This window comes from Python bivittatus, unplaced genomic scaffold (assembly GCF_059951505.1).
Source record: "Python bivittatus isolate LINGU-HERP-01145 unplaced genomic scaffold, Pbiv_v1 ctg000070_np1212, whole genome shotgun sequence".
NCBI lineage: Eukaryota > Metazoa > Chordata > Lepidosauria > Squamata > Pythonidae > Python > Python bivittatus.
The window spans coordinates 19,468,930-19,496,502 of record NW_028277034.1 but is presented as its reverse complement, the minus strand read 5'-3'; the positions used below and the strand labels follow the sequence as shown (position 1 = coordinate 19,496,502).

At 40.9% G+C, this 27,573-nt stretch overlaps 1 protein-coding gene across 1 annotated transcript; it reads left to right on the top strand.

Moving 5' to 3' along the window:
• Positions 1-1,697: 1,697 nt before the first annotated feature.
• Positions 1,698-12,051, top strand: FGB (fibrinogen beta chain). Its single transcript, XM_007441793.3, has 9 exons — positions 1,698-1,832; positions 2,022-2,039; positions 4,937-5,149; positions 6,293-6,476; positions 7,485-7,712; positions 8,984-9,097; positions 9,444-9,566; positions 10,458-10,743; positions 11,627-12,051. The coding sequence occupies exons 1-9, from the start codon at positions 1,734-1,736 to the stop codon at positions 11,856-11,858; spliced, it is 1,497 nt and encodes a 498-aa protein (XP_007441855.1). The 5' UTR covers positions 1,698-1,733; the 3' UTR covers positions 11,859-12,051.
• The last annotated feature ends 15,522 nt before the right edge of the window (positions 12,052-27,573 follow it).

Genomic DNA, 27,573 nt, shown 5'->3' with positions numbered 1-27,573 from the left:
GGATGCCATGGAAGGGATATTTAAAAATATATATACTGGTGGATGATTTCCAGATCTTTTAGTTGTAGAATCTTTATTTTTTTATAATGATTTATGTATTTAGAATATTTATATGGTCGCCCATTTTAAGCAATAACTCTGAGCAGCTAATGCTACAATAAACCTGCATATACAGATAAAATAATATATCCACCAAAAATTTGTTCTCTCAACGTTCAAGCTACCATAGAAGACCTACATCAATAATTTTATAAACACTTCTTTTGATCAGTAGGGTAAATTCAGCAGCATATATTATGGCCATACCACTAGTTTGACCTTCAGCAGGCCTAATAAAGATGATTGCCTTAAGATAGATTTGGGAACTTTTCTTAAAATTGAGATGGCTATTGACAAGCATCTGCAACAAATTGAATTTATGTCAGAAAATAATAACATACTTACAGTGATGCCATGACGTAAATCCAGACCTTATGTTCTTCCATCCTGATTTCTGATGCAAAAGTAAAAGTTCTGGTTTTTTGTCACTTTCTTACCCCTGTCCCCCCCCCCCCCAATGATGGCTACCATCTCTTTTGTACGTTCTGATAAAAAAAAGTGATATCTGTTATGTGTCAATAACCGTGGGATTCGATTGTTTTAATCAGGACAAAATACAATGTCACTTGTTGAGATGGGTGGCTATAGTAATCAATAAATAAATGTCAATTTTTTTTTAGATTTTTTAATCCCATCTTTTATTATTTTTTTTAGAAATAACTCAAGGTGGCAAACATACCTAATATTTCTTCCTCCTCCTATTTTCCCCACAACAACCACCCTGTGAGGTAGGTTGGGCTGAGAGAGAGGGACTGGCCCAAACTCACCCAGCCAGCTTTCACGCCTAAGGTAGGACTAGAACTCACCATCTCCTGCTTTCTAGTCTGGTGCCTTAACCACTAGACCAAACTGGCTCTTTTTTTTCCCAAACATACCATATTTCCCTGATACGGAGAACCTGATTTTTATGCAGGAAACACATTTGCAGTCTCATTTACAAAATCTTTTTCTTTATGCAAGCCTTAAAGCTTTGAATCAGTTGTACAATAAGCCTTGTAATCAACAGACAAATTATGTTTTAAAAAGAGGTGATGTGGCTCAGGTTGAAGTGTCATTTGACTGTCATGTACAAATTGTACTGAAAGGAAACATCTCAAAACTACAACTGAAGTTGCTATTAGTGAAGGGTATAACTCAAAGTCAAAGAAATGTGTTGCTTAGAAGCTCCATTGAAATTGTGACATTTGCCATAACAGCTTTATTCGCTTAGATTCTGCATAGTATACGCATAGCTAAGTATTCCGAATTTGAGCCAATGTCAGAAAATATAGCTTGAGTCAAAGGAGCTGAGACTTGGGAAATTAATGGAAAGAAAATAAAAGAGAGGAGCAATTCTCCCACTGATGTATTCTTTTGCTGGACTCTGCTTAAAGAATATTGATCATTTTGAATCACCTCCATTTGGTTTCAGTAAATGAGCAGAACTATATTTAAATAACCATTTTTCCTTTGCTTAAGGTCACACATAGCAAACAATGTTGCTCAACTAGTGAATGTCCAGGCATCATAAGGTTAAATATTAACAATTGGGATGACAGTTGGACCTATCATGAATCAGTTAATACGCCTCATGTTGGCTCATTTATATAGAAGCTTGGATTTGCTTTCCCAAATTCCAAGGAAATACTGCAAAGATGTTCAAGCAACTCAGTATCATGAAACTACTATTGCTCTTTCTCCTTTCTGTCGAACTAGTTAAATCTGATGAAACTGCAGACTATGACGACGATGAGGTTAGAATATCACTTCTTTTATATGATAGCATGCTTTCTATTTGACTTAGATTAAAAAATATTTCTAATTTGTAAAAAGAAAAGCTTAATTTTCAACCTAATCTACTAAGACAAAAGTGTTGCATTTTTCCCCATCTGAGTATATATTTTCTGATTGTTTTTTCTTTTGTCCCTTTTTTCTTCATACAGGAAACTGGTGCACTGCCGGTAAGAGATTTTTTTTAAAAATTAAACTAAAATATATAGCATATAGATGTTTCTGTGATAGATTGCATTCCAGTGATGTGTTAGTAGTTTCCTATCAAATGTTTAAATGCAGAAAAATTCATATGCAGAAAAGTTGAACTTGTCTGAAAAACTTAAATTCTGAATCAAATGTTATCACTAGCAATGAAATCAGGCAGGGGTGAGGGGAACCAGTTGATCTTCTAGAGATTACTTCAGCATCATTTATAGTATCCTTGCACTCATCTGGTTATAGTTTTAAAAAGAATGTAAGAAAAAAGAGCGTGAAGCTAACCATAGAAGAGTTCCTTATTCCTATAGTGAAGTGGGTGGAGTAGGGAATCATTTCTCTTGATAATGCACAATAAAGATATATTTTTTAAAAAAACACCTATTGTCTGAGCATATAATCATTTAGTCAGACACTGAACTTTTCATAAATTAAAGATATATTCTATATTAGTCTGAAAGGAATATTAAATATTTTATTATGTTTAATTAATACATGTTTAACAATTGTAAATTAATTTAAAAAACTTTTTGGAATGCAATTTGGTATTACCTTACTCATTTACCAGCAAACTGTTATACAAAACATATGATTAACATGCCAATCAGTGATAAGCCATACAGCTAATCAACAAAAATATTTTTAATCTAAGAAAGATGCGGTAAAGCCTGTTTTTCTTCATATTTGTAGCCATTGGGCCTCAGGTTCTTCAATCGCTGTCTTTTATTTTAAAATACAAAACATTTTTAACTGCTTTCCAACTTATTCCAAATCTTTTGTTCTATAAACTGTGTGTGAGAGATTAGATTTTGCAGACATAGAACCAAGTTCCTCCATGATTTTCGAACTCTGATTTCTTATATCCACATCCATTGCCCACATCCACAGAATTGTGTTGTTCCTGAAGTGGATGCAGTCCATGAGATCTTCATGTCATGAAACTTTTATTTGCCTTTTTCCTAGTTACCTTAAACTGATTTTCACATCCTTTGGCTTTGGTTTTTCTTTCTTCTGCATACGCGGATTTGTTTATTTCATTTGGCTAGTCTTGGTAATTGATTCTTGGCATCCATTTATTTAAGGCAGGCTTCCATAGCTGGGTTGCAAAAGTCTAGATGACTACTAGATGGAAGCATTAGAAAACTGTAGTGCTCTTCCAATTTTTTTTTTTTTTAGCACAGCAGTGATATTTTAAAGATTAAGCTAACCAGCACCCTCCCTTATTTTTTTTTTCCCCAACAAAAGCTGTGAGTGTGTGTGGAGGGGATAATATTTTCGAGCAATAAAATAAGAGGAGGCGTGGTCAAGTCTTTCTCCATGCTGCTTCTCTCTTCTAATCATATTCTTAGAGGTTTCTTCTGCCCCATGTGATTTCAAATCAACTTTTATTGTATAATATCTTGAACAATTCAGGTGCCCCCAATATGAGTCCTGCATACTGACACATTTTGGAAATGTCTGTTGATTGTTGCTTCCTTCAACAAACTAATACTTGAAATGAGATCCCTCTGCAATCCATGTGGCTCCTACCTTGTTGGTGTTCTGTAAAGCCCTGAAGACCTGGTTGTTCTCCCAGACCTTGGGGTGAAACAGATGGGGCCCCTTGTTAGGTGTGCCTGTTACTCTTTTTCTTGTCTGTATATTGTGCCCAAATCCCATCTTGGTTTTGGTTTGTGTTGTTTTTTATGTTATTATTTGTGAGCTGCCCAGGTCAGTTGGAATTGGGTGGTATCTAAATTTTTATTTATTTGTTTATTAAATAAATAAATAAATAAATAAATAAATAGCATATATGTTTGTTTAGGCTGGAATCCTAGTTCTCATTTTCTGGGAATAAGCCCTATTGAACTAATGGGTTTAAAAAATGGATCATAAATCCATTTTTCTGTGAGTAAGAGAGCTTTAGTAGTAGATATACATTGTGAAGTAGTACTTCACACCATTATGTGCACACCATAATAATAGAAGACAGAACTGTGTTTGAAAAAAAAGTGACTTTATTCTATGGATTGATGGATAATGGCTTGATTGCGCCTTAATTTTTTTCTGTGGATAGAATGAACTATACTTACATTATCTAATTAATGTGGTTTGCATAGTTCCCCAAACCATGATTTTCTTAAATATTGTTGAATAAGCCACAATTGTCTCAGTTCATACATTGTACTAAAACATAAGCCATGGTTAACAAGCCACAAGTTGGATTTACATTGCATACTAAGCCAAAGCCAAACCAGCTATATTGTGACATAGTGCAATGTATGAACCCAGCCATTATTGTTAATCATATAGCAAAAAAAATCATATCATAATCATATAGCAAAATAAATAAATAAAGTGCTAAGTTAGGTATTGTTCCTAATCATCTCCATGCAGTCTACAAGTAAATTATTAGTTAATTTGAGCAATTAGTTTCCATGAAAGGAAGCTTAAGGTATATTATTAAACATTTAACCACCAGAGAGCATGCATGGAATAATACCTAAGGTGCTGGACTAGGACTAGAGAGAGCCAGATTGAAGTCCAATGTCAATCATGAAAGCTCTTTTTTGTAATTTTGGACCAGTCACTATCTTTCAGCCCAACATATCTTAGAGTATTATTGCTGTAGAGAAAAATTGTAGAAGGGAGTGATGTCAACTTGAAGTCCAAAGGGAACTTGGGTTGTAAATCTAACAAAATAAGAAACAAAAGTTCTCTACAAAGCACAATACAAAGAAATATTCCAAAAAGCATGTTCAGTTTGTTCTTATTTGAGTCTGCATCAGGTTTTATGTGAGTTTGACTACCTGTATTTTCTTCTAGATTCATCTTGAAAATTCTGACTGTTTGCAGTTTGTAATAGTATTTTTTCCCTGATGTTAAATAGACTGAAAGTAAAAATCGGACCGTGGATGCACGAGGTCACAGACCGCTGAACAAGCAACGGGAACCACTTCCAACTCTCAGACCAGCTCCTCTTCCTCCCGTTGGTGGTGTAAGGTATCGAGCTCGTCCAACCAGAAAACCTGTTACTGGCCCAAGGCCAGGGCCCATTGTTTACCCCGATAGTGGAGGTTGCAAGCACTTGGCAGAGGAACTGGTAGGTGTTAGTTGCACTGATGTAGAGTTGGGCTAGAATATTTAAGCAGAAATAATACATTGCTTTATTTAAAGTTTACTTTGTAAATTTATTGTGCATTTTGTGGAATGGAATGTTTATGCGCATATCCATTTATTATGTGGTCATTTGCTGTGGATCGTAAAACATTCACTGGCATATCAAATACACACACGCACACACACACTAGAACATTCATTCTTAGGGAGATAGTTTTAGAACTTTTTTGTACCCAGAATATTTTAGGTGGTTACAATATTTGCTTGGATCTATCTTTTTCCTTCTCTTTCACTGTTTGCCTGCTATGATTGGACTGGGCAGAGATGTCAGCTGGTTTGTTGCCTTTCCTCATATGACTCCATAGGCACCAAGCTCAGAATGCTGTAGAGCTCATTTTCTTGCCATGTACTTCTTCATGAAGAAGGAACAGGCAGGACCAGATACCTGAGTCTGATTCATTTATTTTTTTAATCCATTTGGAGCTCCTTTCACATACCTGTCATGGCACCATGGGGAAATGGCTTCCATACTTCTGCAAATCTCCATAAATACAGGTAGTCCCCAGTTTAAGAACAAGTTCCGTTCCCAAGGTCTGTCCTTAGGTTGAATTTGTATACAATATAAGCCAGAACAGCATTATTGTATAATACTGAATAAGTATTATTGTGTAATTAACTCGAACCATTGTGTATTTAACTCGAATCATTGTGTATTTAACTTGAATTTTGCTACAGTAGGCTCTGTTCTTAACTATAGGTTGTCCTTAAACCAAGCGTTCTTAATCCGGGGACTACCTATAGCACCCTTAGTCTCACTGGATCCATAGGATATGAAAGGCAACCTAGTGTTATTGCTTTCCCCCACAAAAATTACTCTTCATATCATAAGGGATTATTTATATCACGTGGGAAATAATTACTTATGTTGGTGCCAGACGTTGCTTAGGAGGACAGATTTTTATAAGGCCCACAGCGAGAAAGGAAAGAACTAAGCTTTCTCACACACCCTGCCTGGTATAGTTCTGATAATAAATAATAAAAAGTACTATTTGCACTTTTTAAAGGTTTTTTTGTCATGTCTGATTTTGAATTAACTTACTTCATCTCTTCTTTTGTTCTTTTTAAGGGTGTACTATGTCCAACTGGTTGTGAGTTGAGAACTGAACTGCTGAAGCAAGAAAGCACAGTGAAGCCGACTGTGAAGGATCTAATGGACAGAGCACAGCACCTGCAACAGTCCTCTACAACCATCAATAATTATGCCCATTTATTGGATGAACGTTTAACCCAAAAACAGAAACAATATACAGGTGACTCCTAACAGAGTAATGTGTCACAGCAGTAAATTAATATGTAGGCAAAACTGCCTTGTTTTCATTATAAAAGTTTTGTTTTAAAGATGAAGGGTAAATAACAATATGAACAGACTCAAACACACTCTGCAAAGTAAGTACACTTAAACCAAGTACACATAAATCAAATGATTTAAACCAAAAGGCTGAGAAATGATGCAAACTTAGTAAATAAAGCTTATATGGTAAAGACACAGCATTTTCCCTAGTTTCTACGTTTGCTATAATATCTGTAAAAATTAATTTTAACCACTGTCACCTTTTCTTTATAGTTTTACTTTGGGAAATGTAAATAATAGTTTACCAGTGTAATCCTGTATGTATTTCTTTCAAAACGAGTCCCACTGAACTAACAAGATTGGAGCTGCTGCAGTCCAATTCACACTTAACTTACAATCTTTTAGATAGGTTTGCATATGTTTGCTTGCAAAAACTGCTTGTGGAATTTGTCATGTTCATCAATATGCCAACTTTGTCATGTCAGTTGGCTCTCAGCCTGAGTAATTAGCGATTCCCAATCCTGGGTTATTAAAGCTTTTTGAGGCACATTTGCCTTCATTTGTGACAACTGACAGTTCTTCCTGGGGATGGTGAGACCTATAAATAATCTAGGAACCCAAGAGTGAAAACTACTTAATTAGTATAACAATATCAGTCTTGAGTACTGGATCCAGTAGGCAGATATTTTCCTCAGTCATCTGTGATCCTTGTCTAAGAGGAAAAGAGGAAATAAAGTTTTGGCCATGGTTTATCAAACTAATTAGCATTTATTTATTTTGCAAATAGTGCTACCTGTTTATAGTATTTTACAAAAATTGGGAAGCCTGGGGTTTTTATTCCAGGGTCTTAGAGTCTAGAAATAAGCACAGTACAGAAGTTAGAAGGAAATGGAAAGTCTTGTTAAATGTATTTTGTTTTTTAAAAAAGCTTGCTACCTCTTTACATTAATTTCCTTTTTTTCTCCAGATAATCAGAATTTAATTTCCCAATATAACAGACAACTTGAGGAACACTACACTTACATCAAAGAGAAATTAGACAACAATATTCCAGCTAATTTACGATTACTTCGTTCAATTGTGGATACTTTGAACAAAAAATTACAAAAACTAGAAAATGCTATTACATCACAGTTGTCTGACTGCGAAACCTCTTGTACAGTTTCTTGCAATATCCCGGTAGTGTCTGGCAAAGGTAATGTTTCATTTCTCCCACTTGCTATGCTCTAGAAATGAGACAGATTCTTAGGCATCCTTGGATACCACTAGGTATGGTGGAGAGAATATCCTTATATTGCGGTCTCCCTTGAGAGATTTAATGCAAGTTCAACATTGTTCATTGCTTTGTATCGGTGTTGTACCTCTTTGGATTACCAACAATTGTCCCGGATAATTACACTCCATAACCACTTATGCAGCTTTTGAATCCAGCACCCCTGGATCCTTATGTTCTCCCTCATGGCCCTGGTAGCTGGCTATTGAAAGTTCTGAGGTGGAAATGGGAATCTTCAGGGACTGCATGCCAGTATGGTTAGATGTGAGGCCTAGATGTATGAGACTAGAGTTATATGTGGCTGGGCTACCCCTTACTCTGATAGTCTCCTTCCTTTTTGGAAAAGGAGAGGTTATTTGTGAGTACAGAGAACATTTGAAATCAGGTCAAGAGGTGAATGCAGTTCTAGAGTCACTAGTTGCCGCCTTCTAGCCTGCAGCAATTTGACTGTTGTTTCCCTTCCTCTGTTATTTTTAACCATCTGAAGGAATGCATGAGAACTAATTCTCTGACTTTAAGTTAATAATACATATTTTTAAAATATCTCTTTAAAATCCCATGGCCTCATCTGCACAGGTATTTTGTCAGGAAAGCTTGAGTTCTGACAACATTGTTTGGTGTTAGACTTCACAACAGACGCAACAAAAAAGCTTAACTCGATAAACTCATTGCCATATCCAATAACAGCAGAGACTTCATAGATGTGACATGGCTTGGTAGATTCTGTTACTATAGACAAGAAGGAAGTCATATAGAAGATCTGTCTACTGCAGAACAAAGAAATGAAGTCTCAGACTTTACATCCTAGACCTTTTCCTCCCACCCTTTTTTGGTTGTTCTTTCCTTAGCCTTGTGAGTTGGATACTTAAGTTCCATGTTTGCATAATAGTTCTTTCTGGCCATAGTGTTGATGGCTTCTATATGGCCAAATTCAAGTCTTACATTGGGGATGGAGGAAAGAATTTCCAAATCAGCATTTCTAAAAATGTATTTAGCCTTAGGTAAGGCAGAGGTCCCAAAGGCGAGCACACTCTGAAAATTCTCTGATAGATGTTTACTGCAGATAAAATCTTCAAGTCCTCCTATACAGTTTAATTACATTATAGATTTCTATAATTCAGACGATTACTTACTCCTCTATTCAGAACTTTTTTGTAGTTCACTCTATATAGATAACGGATTTCTGTTTGCAGAGTGTGAAGACATATATAGAAAAGGAGGTGAATCATCTGAGATGTACCTTGTTCAGCCTGATCCTTTCTTTAAACCATTCAGAGTGTATTGTGATATGACCACAGAAGATGGAGGTAATTGTTAAGCCAATATCCTTAGTCAAAATGGTTTTACATACTGGATCCCCAACCCTGATAATACTCACCTGCCTCTTCAAATATATGTACAATGATAAGAGCAGGAAGCAAGAACAGCCACTTCCAAATGCTGGGGTCTTTTTTCTAGGCAATAGACTGAGCACAGAAGGGGAGGGCAAATGATTAGATAAGGATAACAGTGATAACAAGGTGGGGTCCATTCAGAGTGGGGAGCCCACCAAGGGCATCTTGTCACATTCTCCTTCTGACCCCCATCCCCCCAGTTCTGGAGCTTTATAGAACTATATAATTGTTACATTTTAATATCATCTTCCTTGGACAGGTTGGCTCCTTATTCAAAATCGCAAAGATGGGAGTGTTGGCTTTGGAAGAAAATGGGATGCATATAAAAAGGGATTTGGAAATATTGCTTTCAGTGGTGGAAAAAACTACTGTGACACCCCAGGTAAGAATCTGGTTTTCAGCAATGCTTATCAATACACGATTGACAGTTGTTTCTGGTAATGCAAAATGTAACAGATTAATTTCCTTTTTGTAGTTTCATTTGATACTTATTTTAAACTATTCCATTTTCTGCATTTGTGCTCTTCTTTCAGGTGGGAATACAAATCAGAGTGTCAGTTTTGGCCTTTAATGCTTAACTTTTAAATCTGTCAATGCTTGCTTGAATTTTTTATTAATGCATAAAGCATCTATAGCAAAGGAGTGTTAAGAGATATTTTTTCTTAGTGGCCTAACAGTTATAGAACTTTCCTTCCTTAGAGATTCTCTAGAGACTGCCAAGCTACACCTGAAGTTAAATATATTACCTGCAACCTAGTGTAAAGTGGTTTGGTTTTAATTTCATTAAAGCAGAAAGAACTTTTTTTTTTGAATAGGGACTGCCATGCTCAGAAAAGAAGGGTTTAATTCTTTACTCTCTTGCTATGATCCAGATTAGAAATACCCCCTGCAACTAGTTTTCCATGCATTGCAATCTCATTTCAAAATGAGCCAAACTGTTGAGAGGATAGGGAGGAGCATTTTCTCTATGATAGTTGTCAATTTCAGTTTGGTTCCCTGAGTCTTCTGCTGAGAGATGCATTTCAGAATCTATGCCAAGTTGCTTTGGACTCAATAAAAAAAAAATTCAAACCATCATTCCCTATCAGGTTGCCATGCCACTCTATTTAAGTATGGAGTCAGAATGCTTGAAAATGTAAATCACTATATATAAATCTGATTTTTCATACATTTTGGAATGAGTTTAGTTACATTATTGTAGGTTTAAATCAGGTTGAAGAGACTGTTTAAATTTCAATGAAAATAGCCTCAGGGAATTTGTTTTGTGTCACAGGTGAATATTGGCTTGGAAATGACAGAATTAACCAGATTACCAAATTGGGGCCTACTGAACTTTTAATTGAACTGGAAGATTGGGATGGTGCTAAAGTTAAAGCCCATTATGGAGGCTTCAGTATTCAGAATGAAAATAACAAATACCAGCTCTCTGTTAGTAACTACAGAGGCACAGCTGGAAATGCACTTTTAGAAGGAGCTTCACAATTATTTGGCGAAAACAGAACCATGACAATCCATAATGGCATGTTCTTCAGTACTTTTGACAGAGACAATGATGGATGGTATGTATATGCTTTTTTACTTGGTTTCCAACAAGATCACATTCATAATTCTTTATGAATGATTTCCAGCAAACAGCTTTCTTTATACTTTAGTCTTTGAAATACTTTTGCCAATAAGTTCACATGTATTCCTACAGAACATTTTCTTGTAATTTTGTCCATACTTCCTTGTGAATAAGCTCTGTTGAACTCAATGAAATTCATGCCTCTTGATTTATTCAACTTTCATCCCACTTTTCCTCTGGGAACTCAAGACAGCATGAATAGCTTTCTCTCCTCCATTTTTTTTCCCAGAACAACTACAGGACAGGTTGGATTGTGTAAAAGTGGCTTAAAGTCACCTAGTGAGTTGGTTGAGATGGACTTGGTCCTTGGTCTGCCTGGTCCTAGTTCAACACCATAATCATTAGATCTGTATAGGGTTGCATTTCTGTCTGGAAAAGGTTATAAAGAGTAGCTAGAAGGTAAAATTATGAGTATCTGGTATTCATTTTTCTGGACAACTGAAGCTGTTCTCCTAGAGCAGCTAAACTGATTAATAGAAGTAGCTTTGCCCCAGTAATATATAGCTGTTTCTGAATTCACTACTTTATTATATATAAAAACTATTAAAGTACCAACAGTACTTCACATTTTATTTGGGATTTGAAAAGGTTGCAAGTAAACACTAAATGAATCCAATGTATTAGGAAATATAGGCATTTGAAAGTGGAACATTTCAAATCAAAACAGCAGAAGAAGCAGAAACTGAAATGTTTTATTTTAAAACTTTAATATTTTTCTGTGTGTCACAGCAGTGGATATACACGTGTAGTAAGATAAGGTGAGATTCAAAATTATTGGTATCTATTCCTTTAAATGCTTTGTATAATTTAATTCACAGGATACACCCAGATCCCAAAAAGCAATGCTCTAAAGAAGATGGTGGTGGCTGGTGGTACAATCGTTGTCATTCAGCCAATCTAAATGGCAGATACTACTGGGGTGGACATTACACCTCAGAAATGGCAAAACATGGAACAGATGATGGAGTTGCATGGATGAATTGGAAAGGTTCCTGGTATTCACTGAAAGAAGTGAGCCTGAAGCTGAGACCAATTTCCCAGTCCCATTAACAGTGATTATTTAAATAAATTGCAAGTTTCCATGTTCACATCTGTTTCATGATACTCAACTTTTACTTTGCATAAAAACAATGAAGAACAATAAACCAATTCTTCCATGATGATTTGATTAAATGCATTTTCATGTTTGTCTCACATTTTGTTGAAAATGCTTAATAAAATAAATCAAGTGCTATGGACAGGATGTTTTGTCCTTGAACCTTCCTTCTGAGTATAGTATCTAAATATCATTATTCCATTTGTTTTAAAAAATTGTCACATCTTTCATTTTATAATGTTTTCATAGCTCTTAATATTTTTCTGATTTCTTTTTAATCATTGGAGACTGAAACTCCTCTTCTGGATTTCACACCACAACTATTCTCAAGCCCTGAAAGGCATGCTGGAAAAATATTAAGGTTGGGAGTTTCAGTCCCAATATATCTGTAAAGCACTAGGTTAGGAAAGAGTTGTTGCAAGGAATTTTCGTTGTCCAGATGATTGTATGATCATCTCCAAGGGCAGATCGGTACATTAATAGATGTGCTCCAAATGGCTGTTTCTGAATTCAAATGTATGTGTGCGTGTGTGTGTGTGTGTGTGTGTGTGTGTAAAGAGAAAGCATTGTGAAAGAAACAAATGATATTTAAACCTCACTTTCAGTATTGTCCCAGTTAATGTGTTCCTGACATGGAACATCTTGCTTTTGATTCTTATACTAAGGTATAATTGTTATACATATCATTATGTATCTGCAGGTCTAACTGTAAGTGGATTAACTTCTGCATACTTTTTCTGTAAAGTCACCTTGTGGTTTCAAATACCTCTGCGATTGTTTAAGTTCTTGGAGTGTGTGAGACTATTAAGTAAAAATTATTGTGTGTGTGTATGTATGCACACCTTTGAGTCAGTGTTGACTCCTGGCGACTGCCTGGACAAGTTCTTGCAGTTTTCTTGGCAAGATTTCAGAAGTGGTTTGCCATTGCCTGCTTCCTAGGCCTGAGTGGGAGTGACTGGCCCAAGGTTACCCAGCTTTGTGCCTAAGGCAGGACTAGAACTCATGTTCTCCCAGTTTCTAGCCTGGTGCCTTAACTGCTACACCAAACTGGCTCTCCATATATTACATCTAATGAAAGCACAATTCACCTCCATGTTTTTGTTGGAGGAAGAACTTTGCTCTAGTTATATACTACTTTAAGTAGGAGAAAGCAACAAGTTTTTTGTACAGTTGTTCCCAGGTTAGATTGTGGCATCTCTAGTTGAAACAAACAGAATTAAGACAGACCTCTGCTAGGGAGCTGATGTCTGTCAGAGGGAGCAATATAAGGAAATGAAGCTAGGTCTAGGCAGGGTATTATATAAATTCATAGATTCATAAGATCCTTGTCAGCAGATAATAATGGTTTTACAAAGAAAGCGTATTTTCCCCCAGATAAGTCCTACTGTGTTCAGTGAAATTATTCTGTAGAATTAGAGCCTTGTTCTCTAGTAAGTATTATGGCTGAAGCAGATAATAGAGCTTAGTGTTTTCAGGATGCTGTTGGCTTGGTTGTCTCTGGTCGCTTGACAGCTAGGAGATTTCCTGCCATTTTCATTTTCACCAACGCTCTAAAAAGCATTTCCTCAGGGGAGGTAAATTGAAATGATGAATAGCCTCTTGGCTGCAACAGTAAGAACATAGGAAGTGCCTTGCTGGATCAGGCCATAGTCCCATGTAGTCCAGAATGCTGTGTTACGTAATGGTCAACCGGTTGCATTTGGAGAGTGCACAGATCTGGGCTGCAGAGTGATAACCCCTTCCACTGTTGATCTGCATCTTTCATACATACATACCCTTCACACTACTTCCATTGAAAGTTGTGCAGAAACAAGTAAGAAACGCTAAGACAAAGACATCATAATAAAAGCATGAGGTAAAGAGAGAGAAAAAACAGCTAAAAGTTTATAAACCCACAGCCACACTCACAAAATTTTGCTCGTTGTCACCTCTTGTGCTCTTTCAGTTGGAATTCTGCCAAACACTTTCCAAGGCACATGTAACAATTTAAATCTCTTGTAGTTTTTACGTTCACACTTGCTACCATTCCTTTTGCATAGAAGAATAGTAATTACATTCTTCCAAGCATCAGGCACAGGTACAGTCTTTACATGTATGTTGAACAAGTCATGTGGACATCCTAAAGCAAAGCACATTCCTGCAGTTACACTATTTCTCCAGGTATTCCACCTGCTGTCTTATCATTCTCACAGCATTTAATATTTCCTTTTCATCCATTTTTTAAAACAGAAACTAATATTTACATCATTTTTTTTTCAGTTCCACTCCCCAATGTATCACTCTCATTTCCATACAGATCTCTAAAATGCTCCTTGCAGCATTTGTTCATTTCAGTTTCATCCCAAATCTTTTCATTACTTTTTTAAAAAAAATTCTATTCACTTTGCTGGATGCTTATTTAGCCCTCTTCACCCTTTCCAGAACAACCACCTTTTTTTTTCTTTTGGTCCTTTCTCATCTTGTTCCTCACACATCCATTTGTATCTCTCACAAGAATAATTGTTCTGCTGGTTCATATTTAATTTTTTTTTAAAAATAATCTTTCATTTCTCATTATCACCACTCACTGGAGTGTAACATACAGCTATCACCACCTATAGATTCCTATTTCCCTATGCGTCTACAGCAGGGTCCTCAAACTTTTTAAACGGGGCCAGTTCACAGTCCCTCAGAATGTTGGGGGGCCAGACTATTTATTTATTTATTTGTTTGTTTGTTTATTTATTTATTATTACGCTTGTATGCTGCCTATTTCCCCCAACGAGTGACTCTGGGCGGCTCACAATAATAGTTTGAAAAAAACATGAATGAATTCTTATGCACACTGCACATATTTTATTTGTAGTACAAAAAAAAAAACCAGGAAAAAACAATACAATAATTAAAATAAAGAACAATTTTAACCAACATAAACCCCACCCTGCATTGGTGGTCAGTGTCAATAAATGTTATCCTCCCCCCATCCCATCCCATCCCATCCCCCCTGCCCCCCGCATTATTGGTCAGTGCCAGTGGCCATTCTCCTACTTGAGGGGCAACAACACAGCCCAAATGGAGAAAGTAATAGGGCGCCCTGGACCCCACCGATCACCCTGCACAGAGGATCCCTCCTACGGAGTATGAGGAAGTATGAGTTGAAGTGCCCCTGTGGTTGTAAGTGTGGACGGGCTGCCAAGTGCCCGAATTTTTATCATGTGACTACAGGGGGTGCTGCAACAGCTGTAACTTTGGGGACTGAGCATAACTACTAAATGAATGGTTGTTAAGCGATGACTACCTGTACAAAGAATTTGAGATGATGAAACAGGTCTGGGCAAGGAAGAGGAGTTTGGATATAAATGCAAGGAACAGAAGAGAAGAGAAAGTGAAACAGAAACTGAGTACAATGCTTTCTGCAGTCCTGATAATTTGCAAAGAAGTAGGCTGACCTGATTTCCAAAAATAAAAACTTGGATATACAGTACAAATATTAAAAAATGCATACATGTATACAGATCTACAAGTCAATTTCCCCAAAGTCACAGGCAAAAATTACCAGAAAACAAAGGACACAAAGATGTTTAGAAGAGCTTCTCTGGAATGAAGCAATTTTAAGTAGTTCCAAACATTCCTGTTCCCTGTTGTGCTTTTACACTCCGTGAAAAATTATTTCCAGGCCAAATTAATTTAATAAATGACTAACAATCAATTGACCACTCTCTCCATCATAAGGCTATCAGACCTGATCTGCAAAAATCCATTAGTTGTCAGCAAAGAGATACAGGAAACACTAACTTTGCTTCTTATTCTGGATTTCTGCAGACTAGTACTAATCAATCAGCCAGTAAAATGGATAATGGAATAGCTTCATTCCCATGTTCCCTTCCACCAAAAGGTACCCCAAGACTTGATGAGTAATGGAAAGACATCATTTCTTTGGCTACTTGTTCCTGTCAGAAAACGACAGACACGGGTTCGGTTATCCAGTAGACAGAAGTTTTTATTGGGCACGTTTGCAAAGGTGGGTCCCTCCCGCAGCAATGGAGGAAACCCCGAAGCAAGGTCTGACAGGTTTTTATACCCCCTATCTGTCCTCCCCCTCCTACGAGGGCTTGGCTCACAATCTCACCTTTTTTACCGCCCCGGAGCGCCGCTAATTAACCGCAAAACCGCAGACATTCCACTTTCCGAATCCAATCAGCGCAATACACATTCCAATCCCCACTTGACCCGACAGCCGCCCCCTGCCGTTTCTCTTCACTCTGGTGCGAACGTGCCTCTTGCCTGCAGTCTTTCCTCCCTCCTGCCGTCCCTCTCCACTCTGGTGCGAGTGTGCCTTCTGCCCATCCTCCCTCCTGCCACCCCCCCAAGGCTGCCCCATGGTGCACAGCGCTCTCCCCTAGTAAACATGGTTCGTTTGAGGCCCTCACTTCTCCCTGCCTTCTCACAATCCCCCCTTTTTCTTTTCATGCCTCTGTTGGGCCTCAAACCTGGCTAACAGGATTGCTCCCTCGTCCCGGACCCGGGGCTTCACACACTGGGACAGGTAATTCCCACAAGCAGGGAGGCATTGCATTAAGCAACATACTAGGACCAGTAAGGCAATGAAGCCAATGGCTAGTACAAAAAGTTGTTTTAACCAAGCAAAGTTAGGTAACCAACTAGTGAGCCACGACCAATTCCATCCCTCTGGATCCTCGGATATGCGAGAGGCTAAGGTCTTCAACTTGGCTAGTTTTGCTTCAATATAATTCTCATTGTTGGTTAGGTTAAAGCAACAAAGACCTTGAAAAGATTCACAGCCTTGTCCTGCCCTTAATAGGAGATAGTCTATAGCTATCCGATTTTGAATGACCGCCCTCCTGATCTCAGTGACTTCTTCAGTGAGGGCTGCAATAAGAGAGGATGTAAGGTTGACACTTTTAGCCAGGAGGCAGGCCACCTTCCTTAGGTCCAGATAAGTTCTTCCGCTCAGTGCAGGAACCCCTACTAAGGAGAGGGCCAGAGCCATGGCTTCTGTTTCAGACAAGAGTGTCACATCACTCTCACAATCAGATGGCAGCTCCCTTTTTCTTTTTTCTTTTGATGGGTGCGCTTGTATTGGAGGCAGGGCATATAGAGAGGTCAGGCGCCCTATGGCACAAGGGCCCCTGAACTATAGGCTGGAACATAGGTGTAAGCTTCATGTCCACATAACAAAAAGAAACCTTTAGGTAGGTATAGAGGGGTTGAGGCGTAAGGGATATTATAGACCCCTCCACAAGTGAAAGCAGGACCTTTTGAGGGCAATGGGGGGTACGGTTCTGGGTATTGTTGAAATATACACATTGAGTTGCATTGGTTATCCCCAAGAGATTTAGAGCCATTTGCCTTTGATTAGTCCAGGGTCTTGGAGTGGGAGAAGACCCAAAATGATAGAACATCACCCCACGGGGGATCATCCCCAGTGATCAAAGCTGTCTGTGCCAATTCTACGCCTTTATGTTGGTCATCTCCTCCCCTGCCTTAGTTCAGTTCCTTTTAAGTTTTACTTTGAGTCCGTCTCCCGGTTGGGCAGTCCATGGTCGGGGGTCGGGAGCTCGCTTAACCCGATGGTAGTGGGTCCAACCCCCCTGTCAGGTCCGAACCGCTGATTCAGTTGTCAGGAGAACTTGGTATGGTCCCTCCCAAGACGGCTTCAGCTTCTCATCCTTCCACGTCTTTATCAGGACCCAATCCTCTGGCTTGTGGGGGTGTTGGTCTTTCAGCAAGGGGGCCGTTGAGCGAGGAGTCCCTGTTTTCTTAGAGACAAGAGAGATTGTGACAGTACCAAGAGATACTTTCTCAGGAAGGCATCCTTTAGCTCGGGGATAGGCTCTCCCATTGGAGCCAGGAAAGGTCTTCCCATCATCAGCTCGAATGGGGAGACCCCCACATCCTTGCGAGGGGCTGTCCGCATTCGAAGCAGGGCAACCGGAAGTGTCTTTGTCCAAGGTAGCCCTGTTTCCAATCCCAGTTTGGTGAGATGTTGCTTCAACACCCCGTTGGCCCTTCCCACTTTCCCACTGGAGTCAGGATGCCAAGGGGTGTGGAGTTCCCATCGAACCCCCAGGCTCCAGTACCACGGCTTTACAGTGTCTATCAAAGCCTGCACCCCCCAGTGAGACCCTTCGTGCAGTTTCTCCACCATCCCCCTCATGTCAGCACGGCTCACTACTGGGGTCCCCTCAATTGTAACCCAATGACCTGCTTCCTCCCTGCAACCTTCCCTTTCCAGCAGCTGTGAGTAAACCCCGTTCCAGCCAAATTTTCCCGAAAGTGTGCACTACTCCCCAGGCGTATCGCGAGTCTGTGTAGACGGTGAGGGACACTCCCTTTCCCAACTCTAGTGCCCGTTTCAAAGCGTGCACTTCACACAGCTGAGCCGACCAGTCCGCTGGTAGTGCCCCCTTCTCTATTGTCTCTCCCTCCGCCGTCACTATCGCATATCCTGACTTCCTTTGTCCCTGCTCTACTCGGCTAGACCCATCCACAAACCAGACCTCACCCTCCTCCAGCGGGACCTCCTGCAGGTCCTCCCGGGTCTTTGTTTGCAGCTGCAACAGGGTGGAGCACTCGTGCTCCGCCGGCTCCCATTCTTTCCGCTCCCCGCAAGAAACTCCGCTGGGTTCAAATTCCTGTCTGTTCCTACCACCACATCAGGACTTATCCGGAGAACTGTCTCATATTTCAACATCCTTCCTTCTGTCATCCAAGCAGCCGCCTGCTGACTAAGCACACTTAAGATCTGATGGGTTGAATGGACAATCACGGGGCTCCCAAAAGTGAGTTTTTCCCTTCTGTCACTAGCACAGCAGCGGCAGCCACTGCCTGCACACAAGTCGGCCATCCCCTCACCACTGGTTCTAGGGCTTTGCTCAGGAAGGCCACTGGTTGATATTTCCCAGCCCGTCTCTGAGTCAGCACTCCAATGGCAGTTCCCCCATGGGCTGTAACGTATAGGTGAAAGGGGGCCAAGTTCGGTAGAGCCAGAGCCGGGGCCGTCACCAGGCTCCTTCGTAATTCCCCCACTTCTCTGTGTCCCCGTCTGTCCATTCTACCCTGTCAGATGATCCTTTCAACTTCTCATACAGAAACTGAGCCTTGCTCATGTACTCATCTATCCATAGCCGGCAATATCCTACTAGACCCAGAAACCGCCGCACCTCCGTTTTAGTATGAGGGGGCTTCAACTGCATTATCCCCTGTATCCGAGAAGGATCAATCAACTTCTCGCCCTTCCGGAGTACATGTCCTAAATACTTGACCTCCCTTTCCACAAATTGGACCTTCCCTTTTGACACCTTCAATCCTTCCTCAGCCAACCAGTTCAATAAAGCCACTGAGTCTTCTCTCACCTTTACTTCCTTCTCTCCAGACACCAACAAATCATCCACATACTGCAGCACCCGAGAACCCCCAGGGGCCCGGAACCCCTGGTTTCAAGGGGATGCTAATTGGGGCGATGCGAAACCGACCCGCCCCCCCCTCCCCTGCCCATACCTCAGGGTTCACAACCTCCACGTCCGCCTCTCGCAACAAACACATCCTTTCTGCCTGTTCCACATTCCACAGCTCCACTACTAGACTACCCATTAGATCCCTTCCCAGCAAGTTCACTCTCGCCTGTGGGATCAGTAACACATCTGCAGTTACCTCCTTCCCATTCCACTCCAGTCTCACTCCCTCCAGTACGTCTGCCTTGACCGGAGAGCCTCCCACCCCCATCACCGATACCAACGTGCCCCGGGATTTCGCAATCCCTGGGTTCGGTTGGCACAGCGATGTTCGAGAGGCTCCAGTGTCCACGAGGAACTGCTGTTCCTCGCCAGTGGGACCCACCGTGATGTTTACCAAGGGTTCCCCGTGGGTCCCGGTTGGGGAACCATGACCCCCCTAGTCGTACAGGGGGAAACTCCTCTCATGTTCTCCCGATGTTCAGCATTATTGGGATCCCAATTTGGGTCTGCCAGAGGGAATTTAGTATCTGCGGCCGGGGCATTTGGGACATTTGCATTCCTTTGCTCCCAAGCCCCGAGCGCAGCTCGCCAAATCTGGCCCCTCTCTTCTGGCGTATAGAGGTGGGCTAAAATGTAATTCAGTTCCCCCCAGGAGTATTCCACCGGGCCGAGAAAAAGTTCCAATTGTTCGGCGGCGGTATGGGCGTTCTCTTGCATACGAGGGAGGGTCTTTTTAATTCCCTCAACTCACTGGGTTTGATGGGAACTGTTACGTAACTGGTGACGGTCACCCCCTGTGCGTTCGTTCCGTTCGGGACTTCCCGGACGGGGAAGGCACTGGCCGACCTTAGAATAAAGGGCAAGTTCTGAATGTCTTGGTTCAGCTAGTCCAGCTCTTTCCGCAGCCCGGGATAGGGTGGGGGCGCCGGAGGGGGAGCGGTAGGAAGAGGAGGAGGAGGAGGAGGTGGCGGCCCCCATTGAGGTCCAGTCAGCCAGAGGTCCTCCTCATCTTCCTGTTCTTTTTGGACAAAAATTTTGGCTAACTTGGGTCGAGGCCCCTCCCAATGAACATGGAACCAGACTTCCACATAGGGTTCCTGTGTTAACATTTTATGCTCCACAATGTAGTTTTTTAGTTGGGTCACCCAGTAATTACTGGGGATTCCAAGAGTATCCCAATGGTAGGGGAATTCGGGGTCCACTAGTGGATATTTTGGCCATTCTTTAGTGCACAAAGTTATCATGGTCGGTTTTTCCAGACCCCTGGTGAATGGACACAACCAGGGTGTCTCCCATTGTTGCAACAATTGTCCTAATGGAGAATCCGTGGGGATTCCCCTACTGCGTTTTTCCCACTGGCCCCTGGCCTTACACTCTTACTCTGCGCCTTACCCATCCTTCCTGACTACGTTTCCCACCTTATAGAAGGTCCCGGACTCTTCTGTCCCCTTGCGGCGTCCAACGCCTCGTAACCACGCTAATCTCCCCGAGATTATGGGTAGGTTGTACTCACCAGACCTCCCAGAGGTCCCCTCGTCGGCCGACTTCCTCTTTACTTCTGTCTGACTGGCGATTGGAGTCCCGTCCTGGACCCGACTCCGGGGAAAACGGGAGACACCTCAACGGGGTGTTACGGCCGATTACTCACCGGTTCCCCACAGTCCGGTCCACGTCGAGGACTCCTGGCTGGCTCGCCAATTTTGTCAGACAACGACAGACACGGGTTCGGTTATCCAGTAGACAGAAGTTTTTATTGGGCACGTTTGCAAAGGTGGGTCCCTCCCGCAGCAATGGAGGAAACCCCGAAGCAAGGTCTGACAGGTTTTTATACCCCCTATCTGTCCTCCCCCTCCTACGAGGGCTTGGCTCACAATCTCACCTTTTTTACCGCTCCGGAGCGCTGCTAATTAACCGCAAAACCGCAGACATTCCACTTTCCGAATCCAATCAGCGCAATACACATTCCAATCCCCACTTGACCCGACAGCCGCCCCCTGCCGTTTCTCTTCACTCTGGTGCGAATGTGCCTCTTGCCTGCAGTCTTTCCTCCCTCCTGCCGTCCCTCTCCACTCTGGTGCGAGTGTGCCTTCTGCCCATCCTCCCTCCTGCCACCCCCCCAAGGCTGCCCCATGGTGCACAGCGCTCTCCCCTAGTAAACATGGTTCGTTTGAGGCCCTCACTTCTCCCTGCCTTCTCACATTCCCATACTGTTCTGCCTGCTCTACCTTGAGCCCTCCCATTAGTTCGAGGATGCCTTCCCCAAAATCAGGACTGTCCCTGTAAAACTGGAATGTAATCTTGGAAATAAGTTTCAGGCACTGATAGTGCCTTCTGTTGACTAAAACCTAACCATGGCAGCAGGTTATTGGTAATATTTTAATGACATTCCCAATGAAATCCATTGTGTGGGTAAAACAGGAAGGAACATAAAATGCAAACGTGAAGCACCATGAGAACAGGGCTCCTGCCGTTCTCCAAATAGGGCGCCTGTACTCATGAGAACTGGGGAAGCCCAGATGGTTTCCGAGGGATTGCAAGAATGGGGTGGGCAATTGGGAGAAAGAATGACACAAGCAGCTTGGAGAACGGCACACCGATCACCCTGCACGGAGGATCCCTCCCGCGGAGTAGGAGGAGAGCCACCAGATGGCCCGGTATACCTGTAATGTAGAAGAGTCCAGCTCTGCGATCTCCCTCCTCGTGCCTCGCCTGCAGCTCCCGATACAGCCCCGACACTTCGGCTTCTGAGAGACAGCAGCGGTGGCCAATCAGGCGGGCGGGCTGGATAAATGACCCTGGCGTATCCGGCCTGCGGACCGTTGTTTGAGAACCCCTGATCTACAGTAACCAACTGTATATGACACTAATTCATACTTTCTGACATACATTTTATCCCTTTCATTCATAATTAAAACTACCCTTTCACTTCCCTACATATATTAATTATTCCACTCCACGGGTTTGGACAATCTTCATTCAGATCTATTATCTATTACATCCTTCCTCTTTCTTTTAGCTTCCCAGTTGTATGAACCCTTCCTTCCTTCCTTCCTTCCTTCCTTCCTTCCTTCCTTCCTTCCTTCCTTCCTTCCTTCCTTCCTTCCTTCCTTCCTTCCTATTCATGCTCTTCACCATTTAGTCCTTTTACAATTTAAGTTGCAATCTTCCATATGCCATAGTTTTCAATACATGGGCCCACTGAAGTTGACCTTTGCCGCCCTTCATAGTTTTGGTCAATTGTGGCTGTCACATAATTCTTTTTAATAAAAAAAGATGTAGACTAAGCTACCAGCCTTAGATGTACCTGTACCACATGCAGCATTCCTTGCTAAAAGTAAAGGCAATATTAGTTTTGGCACATTTAGGGCAATATGCCATAAGTGCAACCAAAGCCCAGTTTTATTCCAAACATACTAATGCTATTCTATGCAAGCTAGATGTGATAATTTCCTTGTAAGCCAACATCCTATTGCCTGCATTCTACACACTCAGGATGCACTGAGTTGTAGCCACCAGTATTTCAGGCATGCTGTCTATGATTCAAGAAGTAGAAAACAGCCATTGATAGCCTAATCCTCCATGAACCTGTCTACTTTGTACCTATTTCAATGACAGTAATTCCAATTATTCTCTACATTCCCTATTTCTATTATAATTGCTTTAACCAGTTGACAATCCATAAAAATACTAGTTATCTTATTTTTATCTATGTTGTTTATTAAATTTATATCCCACTTTAATTTTAGGAGTGCAAGGCAGTTTACTTGGGGAATTGTCTTAATTTTATCCCCACAGTAACAACACTGCAAATTGTGCTGAGAAAGAGTTACTGATCCAAAGTCATTCAGTGAGCTTCCATGGCTGAGATGGACCTGAAGGTGGGTCTCCTCAGTCAGTTCAGTAGCTTAACCAATATACCACACTATCCCACAGCTGAGTTTGTTAAGGGACCTTGTAAAAGATTTTGTCAAAAGTTCTTAAAAAGAGCATGCATACAATATCTGATGCGACACTTTGCATGTTTGTTGATATCCTCAAAAAAATCTAGAAGGTGAGACAGCTTTATCTTTGGAAAGCCATGTAGTTTTCTTTGAAGAAAAGCTTGTTCTTTTATGTGTTTGCTTATTTTTATTTAATAATGCTAACAACTATTTTTCTTATAACAGATGTTAAGCTAGCTTGCCTATAGTTTATCAATCCTTTTTTTAAAAATCAGAGTTGATTATTTTCCAATCCTTTGCAGCAGGTGCAAATTTTAAAACAAAGTACAGGTGTATGAAAAAGAAAGTACACCCTCTTTGAGTTCTATGGTTTTACGTATCAGGACATAATAAAAATCATCTGGTCCTTAGCAGTTCTCAAAAGTAGGTAAATACAACCTCAGATGAACACATGACATATTACACCATGTCATCATTTATTTTACAAAAAGAAAGCCAAGATGGAGAAGCCATGTGTGAAAAACTTAGTACACCTTATAATTCAATAGCTTGTAGAACTACCTTTAGCAGCAATAACTTGAAGTAATTGTTTTCTATATGACTATCAGTCTCTCACATCGTTATGGAGGAATTTTGGCCCACTCTTCTTTACAACATTGCTTCAGTTCATTGAGGTTTGCGGGCATTTGTTTATGCAGAGTTCTCTTGAGGTCCTGCCACAGCATCAATCGAGTTGAGTTCTGGACTTTGACTAGGCCATTGCAACACCTTGATTCTTTTCTTTTTCAGCCATTCTGTTGTAGACTTGCTGGTGTGCTTGGGATCATTGTCCTGTTGCATGACCCAATGTCAGCCAAGCGTTAGCTGTTGGACAGATGGCCTCATGTTTAACTTTAGAATACTTTGGTATACAGAGGAGTTCATGGTCGACTCAGTGACTGCAAGGTGCCCAGGTCCTGTGGCTGCAAAACAAGTCCAAATCATCACCCCTCCACCACCGTCCTTGACAGTTGGTATGAGATGTTTGTGCTGATATGCTGTGTTTGGTTTTCACCAAATGTGGAGCTGTACATTACGGCCAAACATCTCCATTTTGGTCTCACCTGTCCAAAGGACAATGTTCCAGAAGTCATGTGATTTGTTCAGATGCAACTTTGCAAACCTAAGCCATGCTGCCATGTTCTTTTTAGAGAGAAGAGGCTTTCTCCTGGCAACCCTTCCAAACAAAACATACTTTGTTAATTAATTGACTAACAGTCTGTTCCTGTGTTTCTCAACCTTAGCAATTTCAAGACGTGTGGACTTCAATTCCCAGAATTCCGCAGCTAGCCATGCTGGCTGGGGAATTCTGGGAGTTGAAGTCCACCCATCTGAAAGCTGCCAAGGCTATGAAACACTGTGCTAAACCAATGCCAATCAAACTATATCATACCTTAAAGAGACACATAAAATGCAGTCCAGGGGGGCATGTGTCAGGGCTGAGTGGATGGAAATTTCGTCTAATGGGTGGACTCTTCTGGACAGGAATGCAGAAATGTAAACAAGAATCTGTCATTAATGGACAGTACTAGGGCTAGACATCAGAGGAAATCCAAGTCTCTTCTCCCGAGTGGATGGCCCTCTAAGAGAGCATTAACTGTTTGAAAGTCAATTGTGTATAGATTCTAAATCCCCACATTATGCTTAGTCAGTTATCTATTATGCCAGCATCTCTTTTGCGGCCTTCAGATTAGATAGGCCAACTATTTTGAACTCTGTTCTACGTTTTTGGCAGTTTTGAGGGAAAGGTTTAGCGGACCAAATGAGGACCACAAGCCTTGCCGGTGTTCAAAAGACACTCTTCAGTATTTAAAACTCCTGAAATCTGCTCTCAAAACAAGCTTTGTCTCCACTCATTTTGGAGAGCCTTTGAAATGCCACGCAGAACGTGGACATGGCCTCAAACTGACAGAAATTATCATGATATGGCAACCCAGTTTATGATTGTGCAGTTGGCATTTGAAAGCAAGGGCTTATGTATAAATTAGTTTTTTTAAGAAGTCTTACAGCATTTGCCCACAGTTGCTGCCTTGCAGAAACATTTCTTGACCAAATTTATAGTTGCATTAACTGATTAACTGAACTGATTAGAATGTGTTTGGAGTTCAGTCCTCTGCAAATATTAAACAGCATTTTGTAAACTAACCTTTGGGTTTCTGGCTTGTCTTTTTCATTTGTACATCACATGCCTGCCCTAATATTTGAAATAGGCCTTAGTATTAACTTTGGACTGGATTCACACATCACAAGGGCCATGGTTTATTTAAACATGATTGGCTGAGAAAGCCACAATTGATGGGGATCACACACTACCCTAAGCCAAAACAAAACACGTACCTTAAGGACATGGGTGAACATAGTTAATGGCTTGACTCTACAAATCACAGATTGGATGAAACAATTCCTGAAGATGGATGTCCTTGAACCTGAGAACTAAGTGGCAACTTTTCATAAGGGCCAAGGCTCCACAGCATATTTTCATTTGTCCTACAATTTTGTGCTTGGGAAAAATGATCTAAAAAATCCCCTCCGTACTACTATTCCTTGGTACTTTGGATTCAATCTGTATTATACAGAAGGGAAGTAAAAGAAGAGAAGAGAAAAAGCAGAGTCAGGAGACTCCAAAGATAGATAGCAGGGGTTTGTCTTGATGCAGGGCTCAACAAGGCCAGACCCTGATGATTTGTGTGGCCTGTAATCCACCCAGTTAAGCCTCCCTGTATATTAAGGTCAGTATCTGAGGCCTCATTCTACGTCCCTTCTACCTTAGATATTAATGAGCACACAATGTGGGTCTTCCCTCAATTCAACCTGGATACTGAAACATCCTCTAGGACTGACTAGTTCTGTTGCTGTTTGTTCTTTATAGAGCAATCAGCCCATTAGTTTCAGTCAGCATTTTGCTGCTGAGTAGAACATCAATTCCTGATGACCACTATCAGTGGCTTTGAGTAGATGTTAAATAGAAGTGGCAACAACATAGTAAGCTGTGATCCACAGCTGCAAGAGTGCAGAGGCATAATGATCTGATACTACTTCATTTTTGCATATAAGAGTAGAATCAAAGAAAAACTGTGCCCCCAATCCCTGATTCAGGAGAATGGTCAAAAATTCCAAAGCCACAGAAAGATGAAGTAGGATTAAGAAAATCATACATTCTTTGTCTGTCTTCCATGGGAGGTGTGGCAGGGTAACTATGGCTGATTCTGTCCCAAATCCTAAAAGGATTAAGATAACCAGTCTTTTCCACGAACATCTGCAGCTACACAGAACCTCCATCTTAGAATATTGCCCTCCAAAAGAATTTTTGGGACTGGGCAGTATAGTTGGTGAAAGCCTTTGGATCCAGGAAATGATTTTTCAGGAGAGGGCAGTGGAGTTACAGGATCACTCCATTACCAGTTTCTGGATCCATCCAGTCAGCCACTCTTCACTAGCTCAGATAACCCAAGATGGGCAAGGGTCAAGCAAACATGTGATAGAAAGAGCAGCAATAAGTGGTTATATTCTCAGGCCTCATAAGCTGAAAATGTTCCCATACAATTAGAGCAGATGGTGGATTATTGCCTACCACAGTAGAACTGCATTAAAAACAGTGTTCAAGTCAGTATGAAGAGGAGCAAAAAGGGCACATATCTTTCCTAAGGGGTCTTTGAGGACTCCAACATTGTTTTTTTCCAGAGCAGCACTTGAACATCCTAAAGGGGTCTCTTGAACAGCTATTTGAGAATATAATGGAAGTCGTAAAGTTAATGTTTCAGTATTGAGGACTATTATATTGCACAATTTCCGCATTGTACATTTAACTATTACAGTTTGAGGTGGGATTGGGGGCAGATTTCCTATGTGATTGTAAATTTTCCTATAATATTGTTTCATTACACTGGTGATAAAAAATGTTCCAGTGCCACACTTCAAAATGTTGTGTTAATAATCATTCCTTTCTAAGAGGATTTTCCTTCCTTGTTTTAGAAATCAAGATCTGATCCCACTTATTATGTAATAAGAAAAGTGCAATTCTGTTTTTTTCTTTCTACTTTTTCCCCAGTTTTCTGCCATATATTTAAATAAAAGGATCATTCTTTGCTTTGCCAATTTTTTTCCACTGGAATGATTTAAAATCTGGTTTCAGTGTATTACTTCACACAGTTATAAGATATATACATCCCCCCCCACCTTCTTTTGATTTTGCAAAATAAGTTAAATACACCAGAAAAATTTATTAGAGTGAA

What these genes read in the sequence shown, in the direction of transcription:
- FGB (XM_007441793.3), top strand. Translation starts at nt 1,734, where the DNA reads ATGTTCAAGCAACTCAGTATCATGAAACTACTATTGCTCTTTCTCCTT. An exon ending in AGCACTTGGCAGAGGAACTG is followed by an intron (nt 5,150 to 6,292) that starts GTAGGTGTTAGT and finishes GTTCTTTTTAAG; the next exon opens with GGTGTACTATGTCCAACTGG. An exon ending in TATGACCACAGAAGATGGAG is followed by an intron (nt 9,098 to 9,443) that starts GTAATTGTTAAG and finishes TTCCTTGGACAG; the next exon opens with GTTGGCTCCTTATTCAAAAT.